Raw genomic sequence first — 25,080 nt, forward strand, 5'->3', positions numbered from 1 at the left:
TGAGGCCTTTCTTACTGACTTGTAGATGATGGTCTTCTTCCTGTGTCTTCACATGGTCTCTGTGTTCATGTTGGCTCTCCTCAAGCATACCAGTTGTGTTGAATTGGGGCCTGTCCTGATGACCTCATTTAAAGCCTGAGTTCCAAATAAAGTCACAATTCTGAAATCCTAGGGATTAAGACTTCAACATATGGTTTTTTTGGAGAGGTGGACACAGTTCAGTCCATAACAAGTGAGAAGGAAGAATGGATCAGAGGCCAGTTGTTTGGGAAGTTTCAAATGGGGAAGAAGGTAGGGGAAGTGAAAGGCCTGTGTTGGTGATGCAACGAAAAGCGCATGACCTTCATGATCTTCCATTTCCTCACTGGCCATCCTCATAGATGAGAATTGGAGAGTTTTGTCATATACAATGGCTACTTGGGCTGGACCTCATGAAAATATTTTGTATAAGGGCACTTGGATGGCTCAGTGGTTGAGCATCTGCCTTTGGCTGAGGTCGTGATCCTGGGGTCCCAAGATCAAGTCCCGCATTGGGCTCTCTGTAGGGAGCCTGCTTCTTTCTCTGCCTGTGACTCTGACTCTCCCTCCATGTCTTATTTAAGCATCTAATCACACTAGGGCACCCACCAGGGCATTTAGGTAAGGGAATGGTATAATGCAGGATAAATTACAAATTCTTTTCTTACCTTCAAGGCTCTGGCTGGTTTTGGCTCTTTACCTGCCTCTCTATCTCCATCCCACACCAGTCTCCTCAACTGCCCTGGTGGGTGCCCCTGTGTAATTCCAGAGAGGGAGACACAATGAGGGAGACATGGGTGATTCTGAGATATTTTGGAGGTAAACAGGGGTTTAGTTACACATTTATTTCTGGTTGGTGTGAAGATAGTAGCAGAAAGGAAGATTGTTATTTATTTATTTATTTATTTATGTTTTTATGTTTTTATTTATTTGACAGAGAGAGAGAGATCACAAGCAGGGGGAGGGGCAGAGGGAGAGGGAAAAGCAGGTTCCCCACTGAGCAGGGAGCCCAACATGGGCTCCATTCCAGGATCCTGGGATAGTGACCCAGCTTCACTGATGGAGCCACCCAGGTACCCCTGGAAGATTGTTTAACAGGCTCTAGGATGATGAATTATTCACCTAGAAAGGAGAATGTTGTTCTTGCTCCTCTGACAGGGACACAAAGTGTTGTTATTGGTGGTGATGGTGATAATGGTGTGTGTGTGTGTGTCTGTGTGTGTGTGTGTGTCGTTGTAAAACAAGTCAAGAACTAGAGATTCCTGCTGTTTCAGTGTAGGTGGGGGGCTGGTAATTGATCTTTAAACAGAACAATGGGAACAGGATTGACAAAGAGAAGTAGATGGGTAAAACCCTAGAGAGACCACCTGAGGGATTTTCACAGTGAGGAATGTGTGATGACGAGGTGGAACACACAGGTTCACCACCTTTTCCATTTATAAGACAGGGACATGCCATGTACACATTGGAGAGCTGACCATTATTTACATAGAGAGTTCACTGAGCCCGGGAGCCAAAGTCACACTAAAACTCAGGCTGCATACAGGCGTTCTGATAAGATCACACTTTCATGTAACTTTCATTAAAATTTTCCTTTTGTAATGTGAGAATGCAAATGCCCCTGTTTGGTGCTGAAAACAAGCACAGACCAGAAGGCAGTGACAGAGAAACAGCCTGTGTTCTGATGCTTCTGCTTCTGTGCTTGGAATGAAGGTTGGGGCAGTGCTGCCTTTCCTATCAGTGCTGCTTCAACATCTCCTCGGTCCTGAGCAACAACCAGAAGCTGGAGGAATTGGATCTCAGCCACAACGCCCTGGGAGACTTTGGAATTAGACTTCTTTGTGTGGGGCTGAAGCATCTGTTCTGCAATCTGAACAAGCTTTGGTGAGTCTGAATTATTTTCCTTCACAAAGCGTGAGCTGTGGCTTCGATGATTCATGATGGGCTACAGTTTTCGCATGAGAATGGCCATCACTGTTCAGAAGATTTCCAGATGTTGATCAATAATTCAGTCAGTTATGTTTATTGTGGGAAGAGCTACATACTAAGCCTTAGGGAAGGAGCTTAAAGAATCAAATCATGCTCGCTTTTAAGGTATTTACAGTCTAGCTAAGAAAGTAAAACCAGTGTAATGCATTGCTCCGGAAGAATTTTGGGAGTTGATGACAAGTTCTTGGTCTCCATGCTAAGCAAGAAGAGAGGTGCTAACACAATACAGACACCTGGTATTTTACGCAGCCTTTCATTTACTGCTTCTGGGAGACTTGAATTTTGAAGAAGAGAAAACACTTGAAAATGGTAGTGACGATTCACACCCATTAGGAGGACTGTTATAAAACCAAACCAAACCACAAGGGTAGATGAGCATGTGGAGAAATTGGAACTATAACGCATTGCTGATGAGAATGTAAAGGGTATGGCCAGTGTGGGATATAGAATGTCAGTTCCTCAGAAACATGACCCAGCAATTTTACTTCTGGGTACATACAAAGAGAGTGAAATCAGGCACCCAAATGTGTATTTGCACATCTGTGTCAACAGCAGCATTATTTACAATAGCCAGAAAGTGGAAATACCTCAAATATCCATTGATGAATAAATGTGGGTGGGATTGCAGTTGGGAGTCAGGGAATGTGGTACAGACATGCATCTATCCTTAACAGGAATTTGGACACATCCTGCAATGTGGATGAACCTGAAAGACATTAAACTAATTAAAATAAGCCATACATAGAGGGGAGATATGTACAATTTCACTCACAGGAAGCACCTAAAATAGTCAAATTCACAGAGACAAGAAGTAGAAGAGTGGGTCCCAGGGGCTGGGGGAGGGAGGTATGGGGAGTTAGTGTTTAGTGGACACTGATTTCCAGTTTGGGAAAGATGAAAAACTTCTGGAGATGGATGGGGGTCACAGTTACACAGAGAAGACACTTAAATGCTCGTGAACTGTACACTTAAATTGGGTTGCAATGGTGAATGTTATGCCATGTATATTTTACACTATATGGATTAGTGCAGGGACCCGAAGAGATGTAGATTGGGCATGGGCTGGAAGGTGTTTCCTTGGTATTATGCCAAAGGAAAGGAAATAGAAAGTTTGAGTAGTTTGGATGTGCTTCCCATGTGCGGACTGGACTAGAGGCAGCATCAGAGCCAGCGCTTCCGTGATTCACAGCGTGAGATGAGAGAAGTGAATGACACTCTGCCATCTCTGTGGAAGGTTGGTCAGTTGCTGTCTCACACCAGCATGTTGTGAGGACCTTGCATCTGTGCTGAGCACCAACCAGTCCCTGACCAGACTCTACCTGGGGGAAAATGCCCTGGAAGATGCAGGAGTTGGAGTTCTATGTGAAAAAGCAAAGCACCCACAATGTAAACTTCAGAGACTGGGGTAAGTCATTGTGGGTGTCTCAGTGGAGAAGCAAACACCCCCTCCTTAGGGATGTAATGGGAAACACGATGGGGTTTGCTCTGTGAAAGTTGGTCAGATGGAATGGAGGGTAGAGAACGGAGGAGCCAGTATGTGAGGTGGTTGCAGGTGTTAGATACTACTTTCTACTGTAAGGTATTTATGACCCCGAACTGGAGATTCTTAGAGTTGAAGGAAACTGTAGGGGCTGTTGAGCCCAGGCCCCCCACTTGCTCCTCAGACACTCACACGGATAGTTACTGGCTTCACGTGTGAACACTTCGAAGCACACCATCATTGCTGCCCAGTGAAGCCACAGCAGGAGGACAGAGTTGTGTCTATGCAGCACCTTCTTTGGTTTCTGGGGTTGGTCCTTGTTTCACCCCCCAGGGCTCTGCTGAGAGATGTTGATCTCAATTCCCCAGAGACCACACTCGAACTCTAGGCTTCTCCTCTCTTGCCTGGACGTCTCTGAATTCTCAAGAAGGATGCGGCTTCCCACCTTCGCCTATGTAGTCATGCTGTCCCAGGAAGGGCTTCTCTGTTCATGTCCCTCTGAGAAGTATACTGCCAAGACCTGAGCCTAATACTCCTAAAGATATGTGGTGGTTTTTTCACCCCCTGTGGCAGGGCACTGTGTTGTCACAGGGGGCCCTATGGTTTCCTTGTGCTTCTGGCAGGCACATTGCATCACAACTTCATATTGGAATTCTGTAGTAAATAATAACGTGAAATTCTGGCGTGTTTCCTTCCTTCCTCCCTCCCTCCCTTCCTTCCTTCCTTCCTTCCTTCCTTCCTTCCTTCCTTCCTTCCTTTCATTATTTTTAAAATATTTATCTATTTATTTGAGAGAGACAGAGAGAGCGAGCATGACCAAGGTGCCAGCCATGGGGCTCCATCCCAGAACCCTGGGATCATGACCTAAGCCAAAGGCAGATGCTTCACTGACTGAGCACCCCAGCACCCCTCTGGCATGTTTTCTAACACTAACAACCAAATCTCTACAGAACCCAACTGCGTGTCTCACATGTCAGTTCAGATCTGACACTATATACTCAGAGTTGGCGCAGACCCCACAGGTCAAGAGCCTAGTCCTGTATGCTCCCCATGCTGGCAATGTCAGATACCAATGCAGGTAGTGGGCACAGTTCACTTGCACATCTCTTTGACTCAGCTATGAACTGGGGACTTCCACAATCCCCTCTCAGGTTTGAAAATTTGCTAGAACAGCTCACAGAAATCAGAGAAACACAACTTACATTTATTATAAAATATATTATAAAGAATGTAAATAAACAGCTAGATGAAGAGTCATATAGGCTGAGATCTGGAGCACAGGGACTCTGTCCCCATGTAGTTGTGGTTGGCCACACTCCCAGCACACAGATGCTTTCTTCAACCTAGAAGGTCTCTGAATCTCATTATTCAGAGAGTTTACAGAGTTTAATCTCTGGCCTTCCTCCTTTCTCCTTCCTTGAGTTTGGTGGGTGGGGCTGAAGGTTCCAATTCGCTAATCACTTGGTCATTCTGGTGACCAGCCCCATCCTAAGGGCATCTATGGGTCTCACCTTCAGCCACCCCATTAGTATAAACTCAGGTGTGCTCAGAGGGGGCTCCTTTGAGTTGCAAAAGAGACTGCTCCACTTTGGACATTCCAAAGGTGTTAGAAGCCCTGTGCCAGAAACTGCATATATACATATTTCTGCAAACTAAACTGCAAACTATACATATTTCTCATTACGACACAAAAATAACAACTGATAATCATGTACCTAAACATGATCAGTGTCTCCAACTTCAATAGGAAAAAATGAGGCTAAGAGAGCATAAGACATTTGCCCAAGGACACCCAGATCGAAGGCAGTGGAGCATGTGCAAACAGCCCAGTGCAGTGCACTGCCTCATGATGTCGTGTCTGTCTAGGGGGCTTCCACGTCCTGCTTCATCAACCTGCATGGGCCTCACCTTCAGCTCTGCTAGGTGTCCTCTTACCTTTCTTTTGATGAATTGTTTAGGCATTTTTGAATTGTGGTTCTGTCAATGTTATCTATCTACAACAAGCAAACCGTAAATGTCTTTGTTCCCATTACTGATATGAATAGGAATCCACGTCAGCACCAAGACATAATAGAGCAGGGAGGGTCTTCACTGAGAAATAATCCCTTAATTCATCCTTACGAGCCACATGTGGTTACACCACTGTGTTATCCTTCCACCTGTCCCATCAACCCACCCGCACGTGTCACAGTGCCTCTGTCCTCAAAGAACACTGTATCCAACACCTCCACATCCTCTCAGCATAACTCAACCTCAGCAATTTGGCCTCTGCAACTCTTGGTTTGTTCAAAGGCGTCCTTGGGCCTCTTTACTTGTGAGCACTCTGGGGGTTTGCCTGTAGGTGCCGACAGTAGCAGTGAGTGAGGCAGACCAAGAGTCACTGCTTACAGGGGGCAGTGTACCTCAGACAGCAGGCAAACAATGTGTAATACATCTATGGGGTATCATAAAACCTGGAGTTGATGGTGAGGGCTGCTTTCTTGGCCAGGTGGGCAGCAAATGTCTCCCGAGTGGCCTAGGATCAGGTACTAACTGCAGGGGAATTGTGAGCTCTGAAGGAGCCAGGGGAAAAGGAATACTCCAGGGAAAAAAGAGAAGTGGAGAGACCCAGAGCACAGACTCTCAGAGGGCCCTCAGTGGTTCCAGTTCTGACTTGAACAGCCTCCCCAGTCTCTACTTAACATCTGTTGCTTTTCATTTACTTATCACCTTCCTCTTGTTTTTGGAGAATTACTCAGTCTTTCCTGCTATTTCTACAGCTTCTGTTTCTCTGGGTCCTGCACTGACTTCTCTTCCTGTGGTATGGGGATTTCACCACTGGTTTTCTTTTCTTACTGATGTTTGTACCCTCTCTGGGACCACTCCTGTGCCCCTTAGCTTCAAAAACAATGTGGAGAGAGATAGCTCTGAAAACAAGTCTTAAACCCACATATGATTCATTAGCTTTTCTTTTCTTTCTTTCTTCTTCTTTTTTAAAAAATAGATTTAGATGTCTTGGAGCAGTTTTAGATTCACAGCAGGATGGGGAGGAAAGTATGGGAATTTCTACATACTCTTTCCCCACTCATGCATAGATTCCCCTGTCATCAACATCACTGAACAGGGTGATACATTCGTTATAATTGAGGAGTTGATGACACATCATAATCACACAAAGTGCACAGTTTACATTGGAATTCACTCTTGCTTATGCACATTGTGTGAGTTTGGATCAGTGTATGACCGCATGTATCTACTACTGTAGTAATACAGAAAGTAGTTTCCCTGCCCCTTTTCTTTTTCCTTACCACTTTGGATTCCTTTTTTTTTCTTTTTTGTCTGATTGCTACAACTAGGATTTCCAGAACTATGTTGAATAAAAGTTGTGAGAGTGGACATTCTTGTCTTGTTCCTGACCTTAGAATAAAAATTTTTAGCTTTTCACCATTGAATATGATGTTATCTGTGGGTTTTTCACATAAGGCTTTTATTATGTTGAGGTATGTTCCCTACAAACCCATATTGTTGGGAGTTTTTATCATGAATGGATGTTGTATTTTGTTAAGTGATTTTTCTGCATGTATTGAGATGATCCTATGGTTTTTGTCCTTTCTCTTAGTAATGTGATGTATCACTTTGATGGGTTTGCAAACATTGAAGTACTCTTGCACCTCTGAATAAATACTACTTGACCATGATGAATGATGTTTTAATGTATTGTTGAATATTTTGTTGAGAATTTTTTCATCTATGTTCATCAGTGATATTGGCCTAGGCTTCTCTCTTTCTCTCTCTCTCTCTCTCTCTCTCTCTCTCTTTTTTTTTTGGTAGTGTATTTTTCTGGTTTTGGTATCAGGGTAATGAATGAATCTGGAAGTTTTGTAATAGTTTGAGAAGAATAGGTATTAATGTTTCTCTAAATGTTTGGTAGAATTCACCTGTGTCTGGACCTGGGCTTTGTTTGTTGGTAATTTTTTGATTACCGACAAAATTTCATTAATTGATCTTTTCATATTTTCTATTTCTTCCTGATTCAATTTTGGAGAAGTATGTTTCTAAGAATTTATCCATTTCTTATAGGTTGTCCAACTTGTTGGCATATACATTTTCATAAAATTCTCTTATCTTTATTTGTGCTTCTGTGAAGTTAATTGTTATTTCTTCTCCTTCATATCTGATTTTATTTATCTGACTCCTCTTTATTTCTTGGTAAGTCTGGCTAAGGGTTTATCAATTTTCTTTACAGTTTCAAAGAACCAGCTCCTGATTTCAATGATCCTTTCCATTGTTTCTTTAGTTTCTATTTAATTTACTCATGTGCTGATCTTTATTATTTCCTTATTTCTACTAGTTTTGGTTTTGTTAGTTCATCTTTTTTTGCTCTTTCAGGTGTTAGGTTAGGCAGTTTATTTGAGATTTTTCTTGTTTCTTGAGGTAAGTGTGTATTGGCAGTAAGCTTTCTCTTGGAACAGCTTTTACTGCATACCAAAGATTTTGGGTTGTTGTATTTCCATCTGCATTTGTCTCCATGTTTTTAAAAATTTCCTCTTTGATTTTATGGATGACCCATTAGTTGTTTAGGAGAATGTTGTTTAACCCCCATGTATTGATGTTCTTCCCAGATTTTTTCTTGTAATTCATTTCTAGTTTCATACTGTTGTGGTCAGAACAGATGCTTGATCTAACTTCAAACTTCCTGAATTTATTGAAACCTGTCTTGTAAAGAATGTTTTCTATGTATTTGAAAGAATGTATATTCTGCTGTTTCTGGATAGAATGTTCTGTATCTATCCATTAGGTCCGCCTGGTCCAATGTATTGTTAAAAGTCACTGTTTTCTCATTGATTTCTGTGTGGATGATCCATCCATTAATGTAATTGGGGTGTTAAAATCCCCTATTATTATTGTATCACTGTCATTTTCTCCCTCTATGTCTGTTAATGATGGCATTGCATTTTCGGTATTCCTATGTTGGGCGCATAGATATTGACAATAATTGTATCCTATAATTAGATTACTCCCTTTATAATTATATAGTACCTTTCTTTGTCTGTTGTTATAACTTCGCTTTAAAGTTTATTTTGCCAGATATAAGTATTCCTTCCCTGGCTTTTTTTTTTCTTTTTCTATTTCCATGGTATATGTTTTTCCATCCTTTCACTTTTTGTCTGTAGATATCTTTAGGTCTGAAGTGATTCCCTTGCAGGCAGCATATTAGATGGGTCTATTTCGTTTTATTCACTCAGTCAACCTATGTCTTTTGATTGGAGTGTAGTCCTTTTACATTTAAAGTAGTTATTGGTGGGACACTGGGTGCCTCAGTGGTAGAGCGTCTGCCTTTGGCCCAGAGTGTGATCCTGGAGTCCTAGGATCTAGTCCCACATCGGGCTCCCTCAAGGAGCCTGCTTCTCCCTCTGTCTATACTTCTGCCTCTCTCTCTGTGTGCCTCTCATGAAAAAATAAATAAAATCTTAAAAAAAGAAAGTAGTTATTGGTTAGCATGTATTTACTTCCATTTTGTTAATCTGGTTAACAACATTTTGTTTTCTGGTTGTTTTTGTAGTTCCTTTCTTGTCCTCTTGCTCTCTTCCCTTGTGGTTTGATGGCATTCTTTAGTGTTATGCTTGAATTAATTTCTCTTTATTTCTTGTGTATTTATTATAGGTTTTTTATTTGTGGTTATCATGTGGTTCATATATAGCATTTTATGTATATAGCAGTTTATATTAAGTTTTTGGTTGCTTGAATTTGAACACATTCTAAAAGCACTATATTTTTACTCTGCTTGCATGTGATATGTATAGGATGTCATATTTTATCTCTATTCTTTCTTGTGTATCTCTTCACTGGTGTTTGTAGATGTAATTGATTTTACTGCTTTGGATTTTAACCTCCATACTGTCTTTATAAGTGATTAATCTACTTCCTTTACTGAATGTTTGTTTTTATCTGTGACTATTTCCCTTTTATAATTTTCTTACTTCTAGTTATGGGTTTTTCTTTCCACTGAAAGCATCCTCTTTAACATTTCTCGTAAGCTTGGTGTAATGGTGATGGACACCTTTAACTTTTATTCATATGGGAAATACTGTATCTGTCCTATTCTGAATGATAATCTTGCCAAGTAGACTGTTACTGGTTACAGAGTTTTCCCTTCCAGCATTTTAGATGTATCATGCCACTATCTTCTGGTCTGCAATGCTTTTGCTAAAAAATGTAAAATTCTCTTGATCATACTTAAAAAATATTTTTAGTTTAAATTCAATTTGACATCATATACTATTACACCCAGTACTTATCTTACCTTAATGCTTGTCACCCATTACCACACTACCCCATCAACATCCCTCCAAAACTCTCAGGTCCTTTCCTAGAGTTCAGAGACTCTCATAGTTTGTCTACCTCTGTAATTTTTTGCCACTCAGTTTCCCTCCTTTCCCTTATAGTCCCTCTCACTATTTATTATTTCCCTGCTATGAGTGAAACCATATGATGATTGTCCTTCTCCGATTGACTTACTTCATTCAGGATCATACCCTCCAGTTCCATCCACATCAAAGCAAATGGTGGGTATTCATCCTTTCTTTTTTTTTTATAATAAATTTATTTTTTATTGGTGTTCAATTTGCCAACATACAGAATAACACCCAGTGCTCATCCCATCAAGTGCTCCACTCAGTGCCCATCACCCATTCACTCCCACCCCCCGCCCTCCTCTCCCTCCACCACCCCCAATTCATTTCCCAGAGTTAGGAGTCTTTATGTTCTGTCTCCCTTTCTGATATTTCCCACACATTTCTTCTCCCTTCCATAATATTCCCTTTCACTATTATTTATATTCCCCAAATGAATGAGACCATATAATGTTTGTCCTTCTCCGATTGACTTACTTCACTCAGCATAATACCCTCCAGGTCTATCCACGCTGAAGCAAATGGTGGGTATTTGTCATTTCTAATGGCTGAGTAATATTCCATTGTTTACACAGACCACATCTTCTTTTTCCATTCATCTTTCCATGGACACCGAGGGTCCTTCCACAGAATGGCTATTGTGGACATTGCTGCTAGAAACATCGGGGTGCAGGTGTCCCGGCGTTTCATTGCATCTGAATCTTTGGGGTAAATCCCCAACAGTGCAATTGCTGGGTCGTAGGGCAGGTCTATTTTTAACTGTTTGAGGAACCTCCACACAGTTTTCCAGAGTGGCTGCACCAGTTCATATTCCCACCAACAGTGTAAGAGGGTTCCCTTTTCTCGCATCCTCTCCAACATTTCTGGTTTCCTGCCTTATTAATTTTCCCCATTCTCCCTGGTGTGAGGTGGTATCTCATTGTGGTTTTGATTTGTATTTCCCTGATGGCAAGTGATGCAGAGCATTTTCTCATGTGCGTGTTGGCCATGTCTATGTCTTCCTCTGTGAGATTTCTGTTCATGTCTTTTTCCCATTTCATGATTGGATTGTTTGTTTCTTTGCTGTTGAGTTTAATAAGTTCTTTATAGATTTTGGAAACTAGCCCTTAATCTGATACGTCATTTGCAAATATCTTCTCCCATTCTGTAGGTTGTCTTTTAGTTTTGTTGACTGTATCCTTTGCTGTGCAAAAGCTTCTTATCATGATGAAGTCCCAATAGTTCGTTCTTTCTTTTGTTTCTTTTGCCTTCGTGATGTATCTTGCAAGAAGTTACTGTGGCCAAGTTCAAAAAGGGTGTTGCCTGTGTTCTCCTCTAGGATTTTGATGGACGCTTGTCCCACATTTAGATCTTTCATCCATTTTGAGTTTATCTTTGTGTATGGTGAAAGAGAGTGGTGTAGCTTCACTCTTCTGCATGTGGATGTCCAATTTTCCCAGCACCATTTATTGAAGAGACTGTCTTTCTTCCAATGGATAGTCTTTACTCCTTTATTGAATATTAGTTGACCATAAAGTTCAGGGTTCACTCCTGGATTCTCTGTTCTGTTCCATTGATCTATGTGTCTGTTTTTGTGCCAGTACCACACTGTCTTGATGTCCACAGCTTTGTAGTACAACCTGAAATTTGTCATTGTGGTGCCCCCAGCTATGGTTTTCTTTTTTAAAATTCCCCTGGCTATTCGGGGTCTGTTCTGATTCCACACAAATCTTAAAATTGTTTGTTCTAACTCTCTGAAGAAAGTCCATGGTATTTTGATAGGGTTTGGATTAAACGTATAAATTGTCCTGGGTAACATTGACATTTTCACAATATTAATTCTGTCAACCAATGAGCATGTAATATTTTTCCATCTCTTTGTGTCTTCCTCAATTTCTTTCAGAAGTGTTCTATCGTTTTTAGGGTATAGATCCTTTAACCTCTTTGGTTAGGTTTATTCCTAGGTATCTTATGCTTTTGGGTGCAGTTGTAAATGGGATTGACTCCTTAATTTCTCTTTCTTCAGTCTCATTGTTAGTGTATAGAAATGCCACTGACTTTTGGGCATTGATTTTGTATCCAGCCACATTGCCGAATTGCTGTATGAGTTGTAGCAATCTTGGGGTGGAGTCTTTTGGGTTTTCTATATTCAGTATCATGTCATCTATGAAGAGGGAGTTTGACTTCTTCTTTGCCTTTTATTTCTCTTTGTTGTCTGATTGCTGAGGCTAGGACTTCCAGTATTATGTTGAATAGCAGTGGTGAGAGTGGACATCCCTGTCTTGTTCCTGATCTTAGGGGAAAGGCTCTCAGGTTTTCCCCCGTTGAGAATGATTTTTGCTGTGGGCTTTTCCTGGATGGCTTTTAAGATGCTGAGGAATGTTCCCTCTATTCCTACACTCGGAAGAGTTTTGATCAGGAATGGTTTTGATCAGGATGCTGTATTTTGTGAAATGCTTTCTCTGCATCTCTTGAGAGGATCATATGGTTCTTGTCGTTTCTTTTTTTGGTGTGATTTATCACACTGATTGTTTTATCAATGTAGAACCAGCCTGGCATCCCAGGGATAAATCCTCCTTGCTCATGATGTTTAATCTTCTTAATGTACTGTTGGATCCTATTGGCTAGTATCTTGCTGAGAACTTTTGCATCCATGTTCATCAGGGATATTGGTCTGTAATTCACCTTTTTGTCTGGTTTTGGGATCAGGGTAATGCTGGTCACATAGAAAGAGTTTGGAAGTTTTTCTTCCATTTCCATCCTTTGAAACACTTTAGTAGAATAGGTATTATTTCTTCTTTAAATGTTTAATAGAATTCCCCTGGGAAGCCATCTCTCTCTGGACTAGTTTCTTGGGAGATTTCTCATTGCTGCTTCCATTTCCTTGATGGTTGTTCATCTGCTCAGATTTCTATTACTTCCTGTTTCAGTTTTGGTAATTTGTAGGTTTCCAGTAACACAACCATTTCTTCCAGATTGCCTAATTTGTTGGCATATAGTTGCTCATAATGCGTTTTAAAAATCATTTTTATTTATTTGGGATTGTTTATGATCTCTCCTCTTTCATTCATGATATTATTAATTTGTGTGTTTTCTCTTTTCTTTTAAATAAATCGGGCCAGGGGTTTCTCTATCTTATTAATTATTTCAAGGAACCAGCTCATGATTTTGTTGATCTGTTCTACAGTTCTTCTGGTCTCTATTTCATTGAGTTCTGCTCTAATCTTTATTATTTCTCTTCTTCTGCTTGGTTTAGTCTATACTTGCTTTTCTTTCTCCAGCTCCTTTACGTGCAAGGTTAGCTTGTGTATTTGAGATCCCCCCACCCCCGTTTTTTGAGGGAGGCTTGTATTGCAATGTATTTCCCTCTTCAGACCACTTTTGCTGTATCCCAGAGATTTTTATCAGTTGTGCCTTCATTTTCTTAGTTTGAATGAATCTTAATTCTTCTCTAATTTTATATTTGACCCATTCATCCTTATCAGGATGCTCTTTACCTCTATGTGTTTGAGTTTCTTCCAAATTTCTTCTTGTGACTGAGTTCTAGTTTCAAAGCATTGTAGTCTGAAAATATGCAGGGGACAACCCCAGTCTTTTGGTACTGGTCGAGACTTGATTTATGACCCAGCATGTGGTCTATTCTGGAGATGGTTCCATAGGCACTTGAGATGAATGTGCATTCACTTGTGCTTGGATGGAAAGTTCTGTATATATCTGTTAAATACATCTGGTCCAGTATATCATTTAAGGCCTTTGTTTCTTCTGTGATGTTCTGCTTAGAGGATCTGTCTTTTGCTGCAAATGCCGTGTTGATGTCTCTTACTATCGATGTATTACTATGTAAAAATCTCTTTATGTTGGTTATTAATTGATTGATATACATGGTAGCTCCCACATTAGGGGCATCATATTCATGATTGTTATGTCATCTTGTCACATATACCCTTTAAGTATGATATAGTGTCACTCGCCATCCCTTATTAGAAAATGTAATGTATCTGATATGAGGATTTCTACCCATGCTTTCTTTTTTTTTATATAAATTTATTTTTTATTGGTGTTCAATTTGCCGACATATAGAATAAGACCAAGTGCTTATCCCATCAAGTGCCCTCCTCAGTGCCCCTCACCCAGTACCCTGCCCCGCCCACCTCCCGTTCCACACCCTTAGTTCCTTTCCCAGACATAGGAGTTTCCCATGTTCTGTCTCCTTTCTGATATTTCCCACTCATTTTTCTCCTTTCCCCTTTATTCCCTTTCACTATTTTTTATATTCCCCAAATGAATTAGAACATATAATGTTTGTTCTTCTCTGATTGACTTATTTCACTCAGCGTAATAACCTCCGGCTCCATCTACGTCGAAGCAAATGGTGGGTATTTGTCATTTCTAATGGCTGAGTAATATTCCATAGTATACATAAACCACATCTTCATTATCCATTCATCTTTCCTTTTTTTTGAAATGCTTGAAAATTATTTTATTTTTATTTTATTTTTTAAATAATAAATTTATTTATTATTGGTGTTCAATTTGCCAACATACAGAATAACACCCAGTGCTCATCCCGTCAAGTGCCCTCCTCAGTGCCTGTCACCTAGTACCCCCACCCCCCCACCCACCTCCCCTTCCACCACCCCTTGTTCGTTTCCCAGAGTTAGGAGTCTTTATGTTCTGTCTCCCTTTCTGATATTTCCCACACATTTCTTCTCCCTTCCCTTCTATTCCCTTTCACTATTATTTATATTCCCCAACTGAATGAGAACATATAATGTTTGTCCTTCTCCGATTGACTCATTTCACTCAGCATAATACCCTCCAGTTCCATCCACGCTGAAGCAAATGGTGGGTATTTGTCATTTCTAATGGCTGAGTAATATTCCATTGTATACATAAACCTCATCTTCTTTATCTGTTCATCTTTCAATGGACCCCGAGACTCCTTCCACAGTTTGGCTATTGTAGACAGTGCTGCTATAAACATCGGGGTGTAGGTGTCCTGGCATTTCATTCATCTGAATTTTTGGGGTAAATCCCCAATAGTGCAATTGCTGGGTCATAGGGCAGATCTATTCTTAACTCTTTGAGGAACCTCCACACAGTTTTCCAGGGTAGCTGCACCAGTTCATATTCCCACCTACAGCGCAGGAGGGTTGCCCTTTCTCCACATCATCTCCAACATTTGTTGTTTCCTGTCTTGCTAATTTTCCCCATTCTCCCTGGTGTGAGGTGGTATCTCATTGTGGTTTTGATTTGTATTTCCCTGATGGCAAGTGATGCAGAGCATTTTCTCATGTGCTTGTTGACCATGTCTATGTCTTCCTCTGTGAGATTTCTGTTCATGTCCTTTTCCCATTTCATGATTGGATTGTTTGTTTCATGGCTGTTGAGTTTAATAAGTTCTTTATAGATCTTGGAAACTAGCCCTTTATCTGATACATCATTTGCAAATATATTCTCCCATTCTGTAGGTTGTCTTTGAGTTTTGTTGACTGTGTCTTTTACTGTGCAAGAGCTTCTTATCTTGATGAAATCCCAATAGTTCATTTTTGCTTTTGTTTCTTTTGCCTTCATGGATGTATCTTGCAAGAAGTTACTGTGGCCAAGTTCAAAAAGGGTGTTGCCTGTGTTCTCTCCTAGGATTTTGATGGAATCTTGTCTCACTTAGATCTTTCATCCATTTTGAGTTTATCTTTGTGTATGGTGAAAGAGAGTGGTCTAGTTTCATTCTTCTGCATGTGGATGTCCAATTTTCCCAGCACCATTTATTGAAGAGACTGTCTTTCTTCCAGTGGATAGTCTTTCCTCCTTTATCGAATATTAGTTGACCATAAAGTTCAGGGTCCACTTCTGGGTTCTCTATTCTGTTCCATTGATCTATGTGTCTGTTTTTGTGCCAGGGCCACACTGTCTTGATGACCACAGCTTTGTAGTACAACCTGAAATCTGGCATTGTGATGCCCCCAGCTATGGTTTTCTTTTTTAAAATTCCCCTGGCTATTCGGGGTCTGTTCTGATTCCACACAAATCTTAAAATAATTTGTTCTAACTCTCTGAAGAAAGTCCATGGTATTTTGATGGGGATTGCATTAAATGTGTAAATTGCCCTGGGTAACATTGACATTTTCACAATATTAATTCTGTCAACCAATGAGCATGTAATATTTTTCCATCTCTTTGTGTCTTCCTCAATTTCTTTCAGAAGTTTTCTGTAGTTTTTAGGGTATAGATCCTTTACCTCTTTGGTTAGGTTTACTCCTAGGTATCTTATGCTTTTGGGTGCAATTGTAAATGGGATTGACTCCTTAATTTCTCTTTCTTCAGTCTCATTGTGAGTGCATAGAAATGCCACTGACTTCTGGGCATTTATTTTGTATCCTGCCACACTGTCAAATTACTGTATGAGTTGTAGCAATTTTGGGGTGGAGTCTTTTGGGTTTTCTAGGTAGAGTATCATGTCATCTGCGAAGAGGGAGAGTTTGACTTCTTCTTTGCCAATTTGTCATTCATGATTTTATTAATTTGAGTCTTTTCTCTCTTCTTTTTAGTAAGGCTCGCTAATGATTTATCTGTCTTATTAATTCAAAGAACTTTCAAAGAACTAACTCCTGGTTTTGTTGATCTGTTCCACAGTTCTTCTGGTTTCTATTCCATTGAGTTCTGCTCAAATCTTTATTAACTCTCTTCTTATGCTGGGTGTAGGATCTATTTGCTGTTTTTTCTCCAGCTCCTTTAGATCCAACGTTCACTTTTGTATTTGAGTTCTTTCCAGTTTTTGGATGGATGCTTGTATTGCGATATATTTCCCCCTCAGGACTGCTTTTGCTGTATCCCATAGATTTTGAACGATTGTATCTTTATTCTCTTTAGTTTCCAAGAATCTTTTTAATTCTTCTCTGATTTCCTTGTTGACCTTTTCATCTTTTAGCAGGATGGTCCTTAACCTACCCTTCTTTGAAATCCTTCCAACTTCTTGTGATTTAGTTATAATTTCAAAGCATTATGGTTGAATATATGCATGGGCCAATCACAATCTCTTGGTATTGGTTAAGACCTGATTTGTGACCCAGCATGTGGTCTATTCTGGAGAAAGTTCCATGTGCACTGGATAAGAATACGTATTCAATTGCGTTTGGATGTAAAGTTCTGTAAATATCTGTGAAATCCATCTGGTCCAGTGTATCATGTAAAGCTCTTGTTTCTTTTGAGATATTGTGCTTAAAAGATCTGTCGATTATAGAAAGCGTGTGTTCAAGTCATCAAGTATAAGTTTATTATTATCGAAGTATGTCTTAACTTTGGTTATTAATTGATATACTTGCAGCTCCCACATTCAGGGCATAAATAATCATGATTATTAAGTCCTCTTGTTGGATAGATCCTTTAAGTATGACATAGTATCCCTCTTCATCTCTTATTACAGTCTTTGGAAGAAAATTTAATTTATCTGATATAAGGATGGCTACCCCTGCTTTCTTTTGAGGACCATGTGAATGGTAAATGGTTCTCCAACCTTTTATTTTCAGGCTGGAGGAGTCCTTAAGTCTAAAATGAGTCTCCTGTAGACTGCAAATAGATGGGTCTTGCACTTTTATCCAGTCTGAATCCCTGTGCCTTTGATGGGCTCATTAAACCCATTACATTCAGAGTTACTATTGAAAGATATGAATTTAGTGTCATCATGATACCTATTCAGTTCCTGTTTCTGTAGATTGTTTCCTTTGACTTCCTTTTTCTTTTAAAGAGTCCCCCTTAATATTTCTTGCAGAGGTGTTTTGGTGGTCACATATTCTTTTACTTCCTGCCTATCTTGGAAGCTCTTTATCACTCTTTCTATTCTGAATGAGCGTCTTGATGGATACAGTAGTTTTGGCTGCTTGTTCTTCTCATTTAGGACCCTGAATATATCTTGCCAGCAGTTTCTGCCTGCCATGTCTCTGTAGAGAGGTCTGCAGTTATCCTAATACTTCTCCCCATAAAGATTAGGGATTTCTTGTCTCTTGCTGCTTTAAGGATCATCTCTTTTGCTTTGGAATTTGCAAGTTTCCTTATTAAATGTCGAGGTGTTGAGTGGTTTTTATGATTTTAGGTGGGATCTCTCTATCATCTGGATCTGAGTGCCTGTTTCCCTTCCCACGTTAGGGAAGTTCTCAGCTCTGATTTGTTCAAATACACTTTCTGGACCTCTGTTCCTTTTGGCGCCCCTGGGAACCCAAATTAAATGTAGATTTTTCCTTCTGAGACTGTTATTTATTTCCCTTAACTTATCTTTATGATCTTTTAGTCGTTTTTCTCTTTTCTCCTCAGTTTCCTTGTTTCCATCAACCTGGCTTCTATGTCACTCACTTCTTCTTCTACCTCGTTAACCCTCGTTGTTAGGACCTCCAGTCTGAATTGCATCTCATTTAATTGATTTTTAATTTCTGCCTGATTAGATCTAAATTCTGCATTCATGAAGTCTCTTGAATCCTTTATGCTTTTTTTCTCCATCCCCCAGTAGCTTTATTTTTTTTTTAATTTTTATTTATTTATGATAGTCACAGAGAGAGAAAGAGAGAGAGGCAGAGACACAGGCAGAGGGAGAAGCAGGCTCCATGCACCGGGAGCCCGATGTGGGATCCGATCCCGGGTCTCCAGGATCGCGCCCTAGGCCAAAGGCAGGCGCCAAACCGCTGCGCCACCCAGGGATCCCCCCCAGTAGCTTTATAATTGTGCTTCTGAATTGGCTTTCTGACATTTGAATTTTAATCCAAATATTGTAACTGTGTGGGAGAGAGGACAGTTTCTGATTCCTTCTTTGTTGTGAGTTTTCCTTTTAGTCATTTTGCTCAGTGCAGAGAGGCCAAAAACTAGTTGTACTTGAAAAGAGAGAAAAAGAGAGAAAAAAAGAAAAAAAAAAAAGGTTGGTGGGGGGGAAACAGAAAACAAAAAACAATGGGGAGTACCCTCTGATTTTATATACTGTAAATCCCTCTATTTCCCCTGGAACTTTCTGGTGCTGTTTGTTCAATAACTTGCTTTTCCACTGTCCTTCTAGCTGGTCTTCTAGGGGAGAGGCCTGCCGTGCTGATTCTCAAGTTTGTGCCTCTGGGGGAGCTGCACAGCCCCTTGCCAGATGCAGGGCTCAGTGTTAGCTGTTTATCCTGTGACTCCCCTGCTTAGTCCCAGGTACAAGGCAACAGTAGGAGGAGGAAAAACAATAGTGGTGGCGGCCAGCTCTCCAGCCCTAGAGTCAGCTCCTGCAGTAACTACTGCAGCTCCTAGTAGGCAGGGTCCTGGATGTTCTGGGGTGGGGAGCGCCAATCTGCACAGCTTGGGGCCTCCCAGTGGCAGGAGCGTCCTTGCTGTCCTTTGTCCTCCTGGCCTCTGCCTGTCCTGGGGGAGTGGCAGATCTTGTGCTGTGTCTCCCAGCACCCTGGGCTCCCAGGCCTCCTCGGCTGGAATCGCTCCCTCCCTCCTGGGCTGTACAGCCCCCTCCGCGCAGAGCCCCCACCTGAACCACCACCTGAGCTGCTTCCAGGCCAGGCAGCCCCATCTGAGTGGAGCTTCCGTGTTGAGCCGCTGCTTGGGGCTGTTGCCTGAGCTGGTCCCGGGGGCCTGCAGGGCATGCGCTGCAGCACTTTAGGGAGCTTGGCCGGCAGTGTGTGGAGCGCTCTCTCCTGGGGCGCAATTCCTCTGTTAGTGCACCTGGGATCCTGAGGGCATCCCTGCCCCTCCTGGGATCCTGCCTGAGCTCCCTGTGAGCACCTTTCCATCTGGGATGATTGGTAAAGCTCCTGCTTCTCTGGGGCTGGGGTCTCCTGTCCTGGCGGCACTCCCCCCCCCCCCGCCCCCCGTGGCCTTAGCCTGGTTCCTCCCGGGTGCCCCTTCCCCTCGGATGCTTTTTTATTTATTTTTTCCCCATCTTCCTACCTTGTTAGAAGCGCAAACTCTTCTCACTGTAGCGTTCCAGCTGTTGTCTCTTTAAATTTCAGGCCGAATTTGTAGGTTTTCAGGATGATTTGAAAGTTACCTAGGTAATTTGTTGGGTACAGGTAACTTAGGGACCCTACTCTTCTGCCCTCTTGCCCAGTCCCCCCAGTCACATATTCTTTCAGTTTCTGTCTGTCCTGGAATCTTTATCTATCCTTCTATTCTGTTAGTCTGGCTGGAAAAAGTATTCTTGGCTTCCCGTTTTTCTTGTTTAGTACCTGAAAAGATTATGCCAACTTCTGGCCTGCCAGGTCTCTGTTCCAAGGTCTGCTATTGATCTAATATTTCTCTCCGTATAATTCAGGAATCTCTTGTCTTTTTTTTTTAATTTTTATTTATTTATGAGAGAGAGAGAGAGAGAGAGAGAGAGAGGCAGAGACACAGGCAGAGGGAGAAGCAGGCTCCATGCACCGGGAGCCTGACGTGGGATTCGATCCTGGGTCTCCAGGATCGCGCCCTGGGCCAAAGGCAGGCGCTAAACTGCTGCGCCACCCAGGGATCCCAGGAATCTCTTGTCTTGAGCTACTTTCACGATTTTCTCTTTATCTCTGAAATTTGCAAGTTTCACTCTTATATACCGGGTGTTGATCAATTTTTGTTGGTTTGGTGTGTGCCGAGTCCTTTATACATCTTGGATATGAATGTCTGATTCCTTCCCTAGATTAGGTAAATTCTCAGCCATATATATATATCTCCAAACATACTTTCTCTTCCTCTCCCTCCACACCTTCTGGAATCCCCTAAGATGATATTATTCTTTCTCAAACTATGACATATTTCCTGGAGCCTCTCTTCATGGGCTCTTAATTTGTTTTCTGTGTTTTCCTTATCTTCCTTCCTTTTCATCAACTTGTCTTCTATGTCACTCAGTCTCCCTTCTGCCTCATTAACCCTAGCTGTTAGAGCATCCAGTTTAGACTGCATCTCAGTTAAAGTATTTTTTATTATGGCATGGTTAGACCTCATTTCTGCAGTAAGAGAATCTCTAGTCTTTTATACTTTTTTCAAAAGCCACCAGTAATTTTATATTTATAACCCTAAATTGTATCTCTGCCATCTTCCTTAAATCAATATCCATTAAGTCTGTGGCAGAGAATTACTTCCAGTTCTGTTGTGATGAATTCTTTCTTCTAGTCATTTTGTCTAGTGCAAAGTGGATGTCTGAGTAAGCAGAGTCAAAAATATCGACCATGACCTATGTAAAATACAACCTAGACAAATCTGAAGAGGTAAGGGACCAGAGAATAAAAGAAAAAGAGAAAGAAAGACAGTGAAAGTGAAAAACTAATAAAAAATAGTAAAAATTTAAAAAGATGAGGAAGGAAGTGGTGAGGGAGAGAGAATATAAGCTCACAGAGTGGACTATCATGGTGATCTTCCTGGTTCTGAGTGTATTTTGGTCTGTATGTTAGAAGGTATTAAATTCTTTCCTATAAAAATTCCTCCTATGAAAAGCAAAACTTATATAGAGAAATAACAGGAGCAGCAGCAACAACAAAAACGTGAAGAAAAAAGAGGGGAGCAGAATGGAAAGAGGATAAAATCTCACAGAATTGACCAACACAGTGCTCCACTGACTGAGTGTATTTTTGTCTGTATGTTAGGAGGTACTAAATTCCAGATTTATAAAACACAACACAACAAAACAAAACAAAAAAAACCCTCACCCACCCCAAACTTAAATATCTATAAAAAATTAAATTGAATATGTTGAAAGGAAGCAACAAATGAAGAATATATCTATGACATATAATTGTAAGAATATGAAAGCCAAAAAGGAAAAAAATTAAAAACAGTTGATAAAATATTGTAGTTAAGACAGGAAAAAAGAAAGAATGTTGAAAATTTTTAATTCGAAAGATAAAGAAATCTTAAAAAAAAAAAACAAAAACAAACCCTAGTTCTATATACTATTTTCCCTCAGTCCTGGAGCTTTCCAGCATGGCCTGGTCAGTAAATTTGCTCTTCCCTTGTTCTTTCAGCTGGTCTTCTGGGAGGGGTCTGCTGTGCTGACTGCTGATTCTCAGGTGTCTGAACCTGGGCAGAGATGCCACATTCCCTGTCAGGTTTCTGGGTTCCATATCAGCTGATATGTTTTTCCTCTGAAGTCTTTGTTCCCTGGAGGCCTCACCTCTCCAGGGTTAGAGGAGAAAAAAAAATGCCAGCAGCCAGACCTCCAGTCCCAGAGCCAAGAACTCCCTGCATGTGCAGAACTGCAGTCTCTCAGTGCACACTGGCTCAGATCTTCCTGGGGGAGGGCCTGGTAGTACTGCTTCCCACAATTTGAAGGTGCTGGGTGGCAGGAGAGCTTTCATGTCTTGTGCTCTCACCAGCTCCTCCTCTCCTGGAGGAAGTGGAGGATAGCCTGCTTCTCTCCACTCTTGGGCCCTGGGGCAGAGAACATTCACCTGCTAGAGTGTGCACCCTCTCCACCTCTCCCAGATGCAATCAGAGGGTTGATGCATTCTAGTCCTTCACCAGGACCTTGACAGCCATCCCCCGATCTGACCATGGTTTGTGGTTTATGGTGAAAGCTGAGTTCTCTCCCAGCCTCATTGACCCAAATCTGTTTCCCACTGAAATGTTCAGGAATTTTGCAGCTTAAGAAAAGCTGTGAACTTTCTGTGCCTCTGGGAATATTGAGACCTCACTGCCCCTCCTATGATTCTGCCCTATTTCACACCTGAGCACTTTTCAGGCCTGGAAGCCTCTCTCAGGAGCAGATTTCTAAGAGTTCTGATTGTACGCCCTAGGGCTGTATCACTTTCTGCAGTGGCTTACAAAAGCCCCCCCCCCAATTTATTTTCTGATATATCCCCTCCTTTCTTTTCTTCGCACTCCTACCTTCCAGAAGCGATCACTTTTCTCTCTGTAGTGTTCCAGCTGCTCTTTCTTTACATTTCAGGTTGAATTCATAGGTGTTCAAGATGGTTTGAAAGTTATCCAGCTAAATATGGGGCACTAGATGAAACAAGGACTCTTATCTTTCCTTCATCTTGCCTACTCCTCTTCTCATTACTTTTTTTTTATCATTTAAATTATTGTATATCCTTGTATGAACCTCTTTAGCTTCATCTTTTCTTAATTTGTGTATCTTCGTGACCATTACTTTGAATATTTATCAGATATATTGCTCATCAATGTTTTATTTAGCCCTTTTCCTGTAAAGGCTAAAAGGGCCTTTTCTTGTTCTTTCATGTAGGACCTATTCCTCTATCTCTTCATTTTGTCAGACTCTCTGTTTGTTTCCAAGTATTAAAGAGATTGGCTACATTTCCTGGTCATAAAAATAGTGCCTTTGTACAGAAAAGATTTCGGTTATCCCTGATGCAATGCTCTTGGTCAACAAAATCAGACAGTCCTGGGGTATTGTCCTATGTGGGCTGCATGCACTTTTTTTTGTGGCTGCTATGGGCAGGGGGTGGAGTTTAGTTCCTGCTCTTTAAAGGGGCTTTTGAGGCTGCAGCAGGCTCATAGGTAGGTGGGGGCCACAACCAGGGTAGTTGTCTGGATGTAGCCTCTCTGCCACAGATGTTGCTGCATGGAATGGTAAGGCATTCTTCATGTGTATGCAACTAAAAGGCTAAGCTGCCAAAAATGTGGGCACACTGATGTGTGGGGTTACCTCCCTATCTTCCTGGGGCAGGAGTCCCCCTGGAGTAGTGCAGGTCCCTACTGGGGCTGCTTGCTGGTTGTGCTGGGGTGGGAGTCACATTGGATGGTCACTTGCTGAGATGGAAGATTTAGCTGTGGTGGTTCTGCAGAGGAACAGAGAGCAGGACATGGAGCATTGGCAAGAGAGGTGGGGGATGTTAATGCTGGCTCCAGCAAACTTCCAGCTATGTAGGCTCAGGGAGGAAAAGAGAAATGATTCCCACTAACACTTTGATTCTCAGAGACATCTTCTAAAGACCACCACTTTTCCAGCATGTGATCTGAGATTAGGAAACAAATCTCTTGCACATACCCCCCAGGCATGTTCTTTTCTATTTTTAGGGATATTTAATTAATTAATTTATGTTAAAAAGGGGTTGAGGGACAGGAGAGGTAGAGACTCCCCGCTGAGTGTGGAGCCTGACATGGGGCTTAGCCTCACAACCGTGAGACCAAGACCTGAGCTGAAACCAAGAGCTTGATGCTTAACCTACTGAGCCATCCAGGCCCCTCCCCTTCAGTCACTTTTCAGTGGTTGCTTTTGTGCTGTTTCTTGGGCTAAATTATTTATTATACTGGCTATTTCTAAAAATATTTTTTAGTTGGCGCACCTGGGTTGCCCAGTCGGATAAGTGTCTGACTCTTGATTTCTTTCTTTTTTTAAAGATTTTATTTATTTATTCATGAGAGACACACAGAGAGAGAGGCAGAGACACAGGCAGAGGGAAAAGCAGGCCCCATGCAGGGAGCGAGACATGCGACTCGATCTTGGGTCTCCAGGATCAGGCCCTGGGCTGAAGGTAGCGCTAAACCGCTGAACCCCTGGGCTGCTCTGACTCTTGATTTCTGCTCAGATTATGATCTTATTAGTTGTGGGATTGAACCCTGCATTGGGCTTTCCACTTAGTGGGTCGTCCACTTGGGGTTTTCTCTCCATCCTCCTCTGCCCCTTCTCCCACTTGCGCTCCTTCTCTTTCTCTCAAATAAATAAATACATAAAATCTTTAAAAAATATATTTTTAAGTTTTTTTTAAGTAATCTGTACACCCAACACAAGGCTCAAACTCATGAACCTGAGATCAAGAATCACACACTCTTCTGATTGAGCCAGCCAGGTGCCTCTGTTATGCTGGCTATTTTAGGGCAAGGATTAAATTTTTTATTACCCCGATCTCCTAAAGTTGAGTCTGCTGGGGCACCTGGGTAGCTCAGTGGTTGATATTCTTCAGCTCAAGTCATCATCCCAGGTTCCTGGGATCGAGTCCCACATCGGGCTACCTGCATGGAGCCTGTTCCTCTCTCTGCCTCTCTTTCTGTGTCTCTCAAGAATAAATATATAAAATCTTTAAAAAGGTGGAATCTGCTAATTTTTAAAGTGCCCAGAGCTAAGTTCCACTGTCTTTCAAGTCAGATGTTATGGGGGCTTTTCTTCCCAGTTTGGGTTTCCATGCTTGTGGTATGCCTCTCACATGGGGTAGGACTTGCCAGGCATGTAGTTCTTCATTGTGCCCCCACACCTGCTATCTAATTCATGTGGCCTTCTCCCTATGGATTGTCTTTCCTGTGTTTCCCAGTTGTTTTCAGAGCTTCAATTGC

General features: G+C 41.5%; 1 protein-coding gene across 10 annotated transcripts in view; it reads left to right on the forward strand.

Annotated features, from left to right (window-relative positions):
* Positions 1-25,080, forward strand: part of NLRP3 (NLR family pyrin domain containing 3) — a 68,322-nt gene that overhangs the window by 10,459 nt on the left and 32,783 nt on the right. For 7 of the 10 annotated variants that reach the window (XM_077908492.1, XM_077908496.1, XM_077908495.1 and 4 more), the window contains 2 exons: positions 1,732-1,902; positions 3,242-3,412. The exons of 2 other annotated variants lie outside the window; for them this stretch is intronic. In XM_077908492.1, coding sequence (XP_077764618.1) covers positions 1,732-1,902; positions 3,242-3,412 — 342 coding nt within the window. The remainder of the gene's footprint in view (positions 1-1,731; positions 1,903-3,241; positions 3,413-25,080) is intronic. One more of the 10 variants, XM_077908497.1, reaches the window with a different exon arrangement.

The sequence above is a fragment of the Canis aureus genome, chromosome 9, assembly GCF_053574225.1.
Source record: "Canis aureus isolate CA01 chromosome 9, VMU_Caureus_v.1.0, whole genome shotgun sequence".
NCBI lineage: Eukaryota > Metazoa > Chordata > Mammalia > Carnivora > Canidae > Canis > Canis aureus.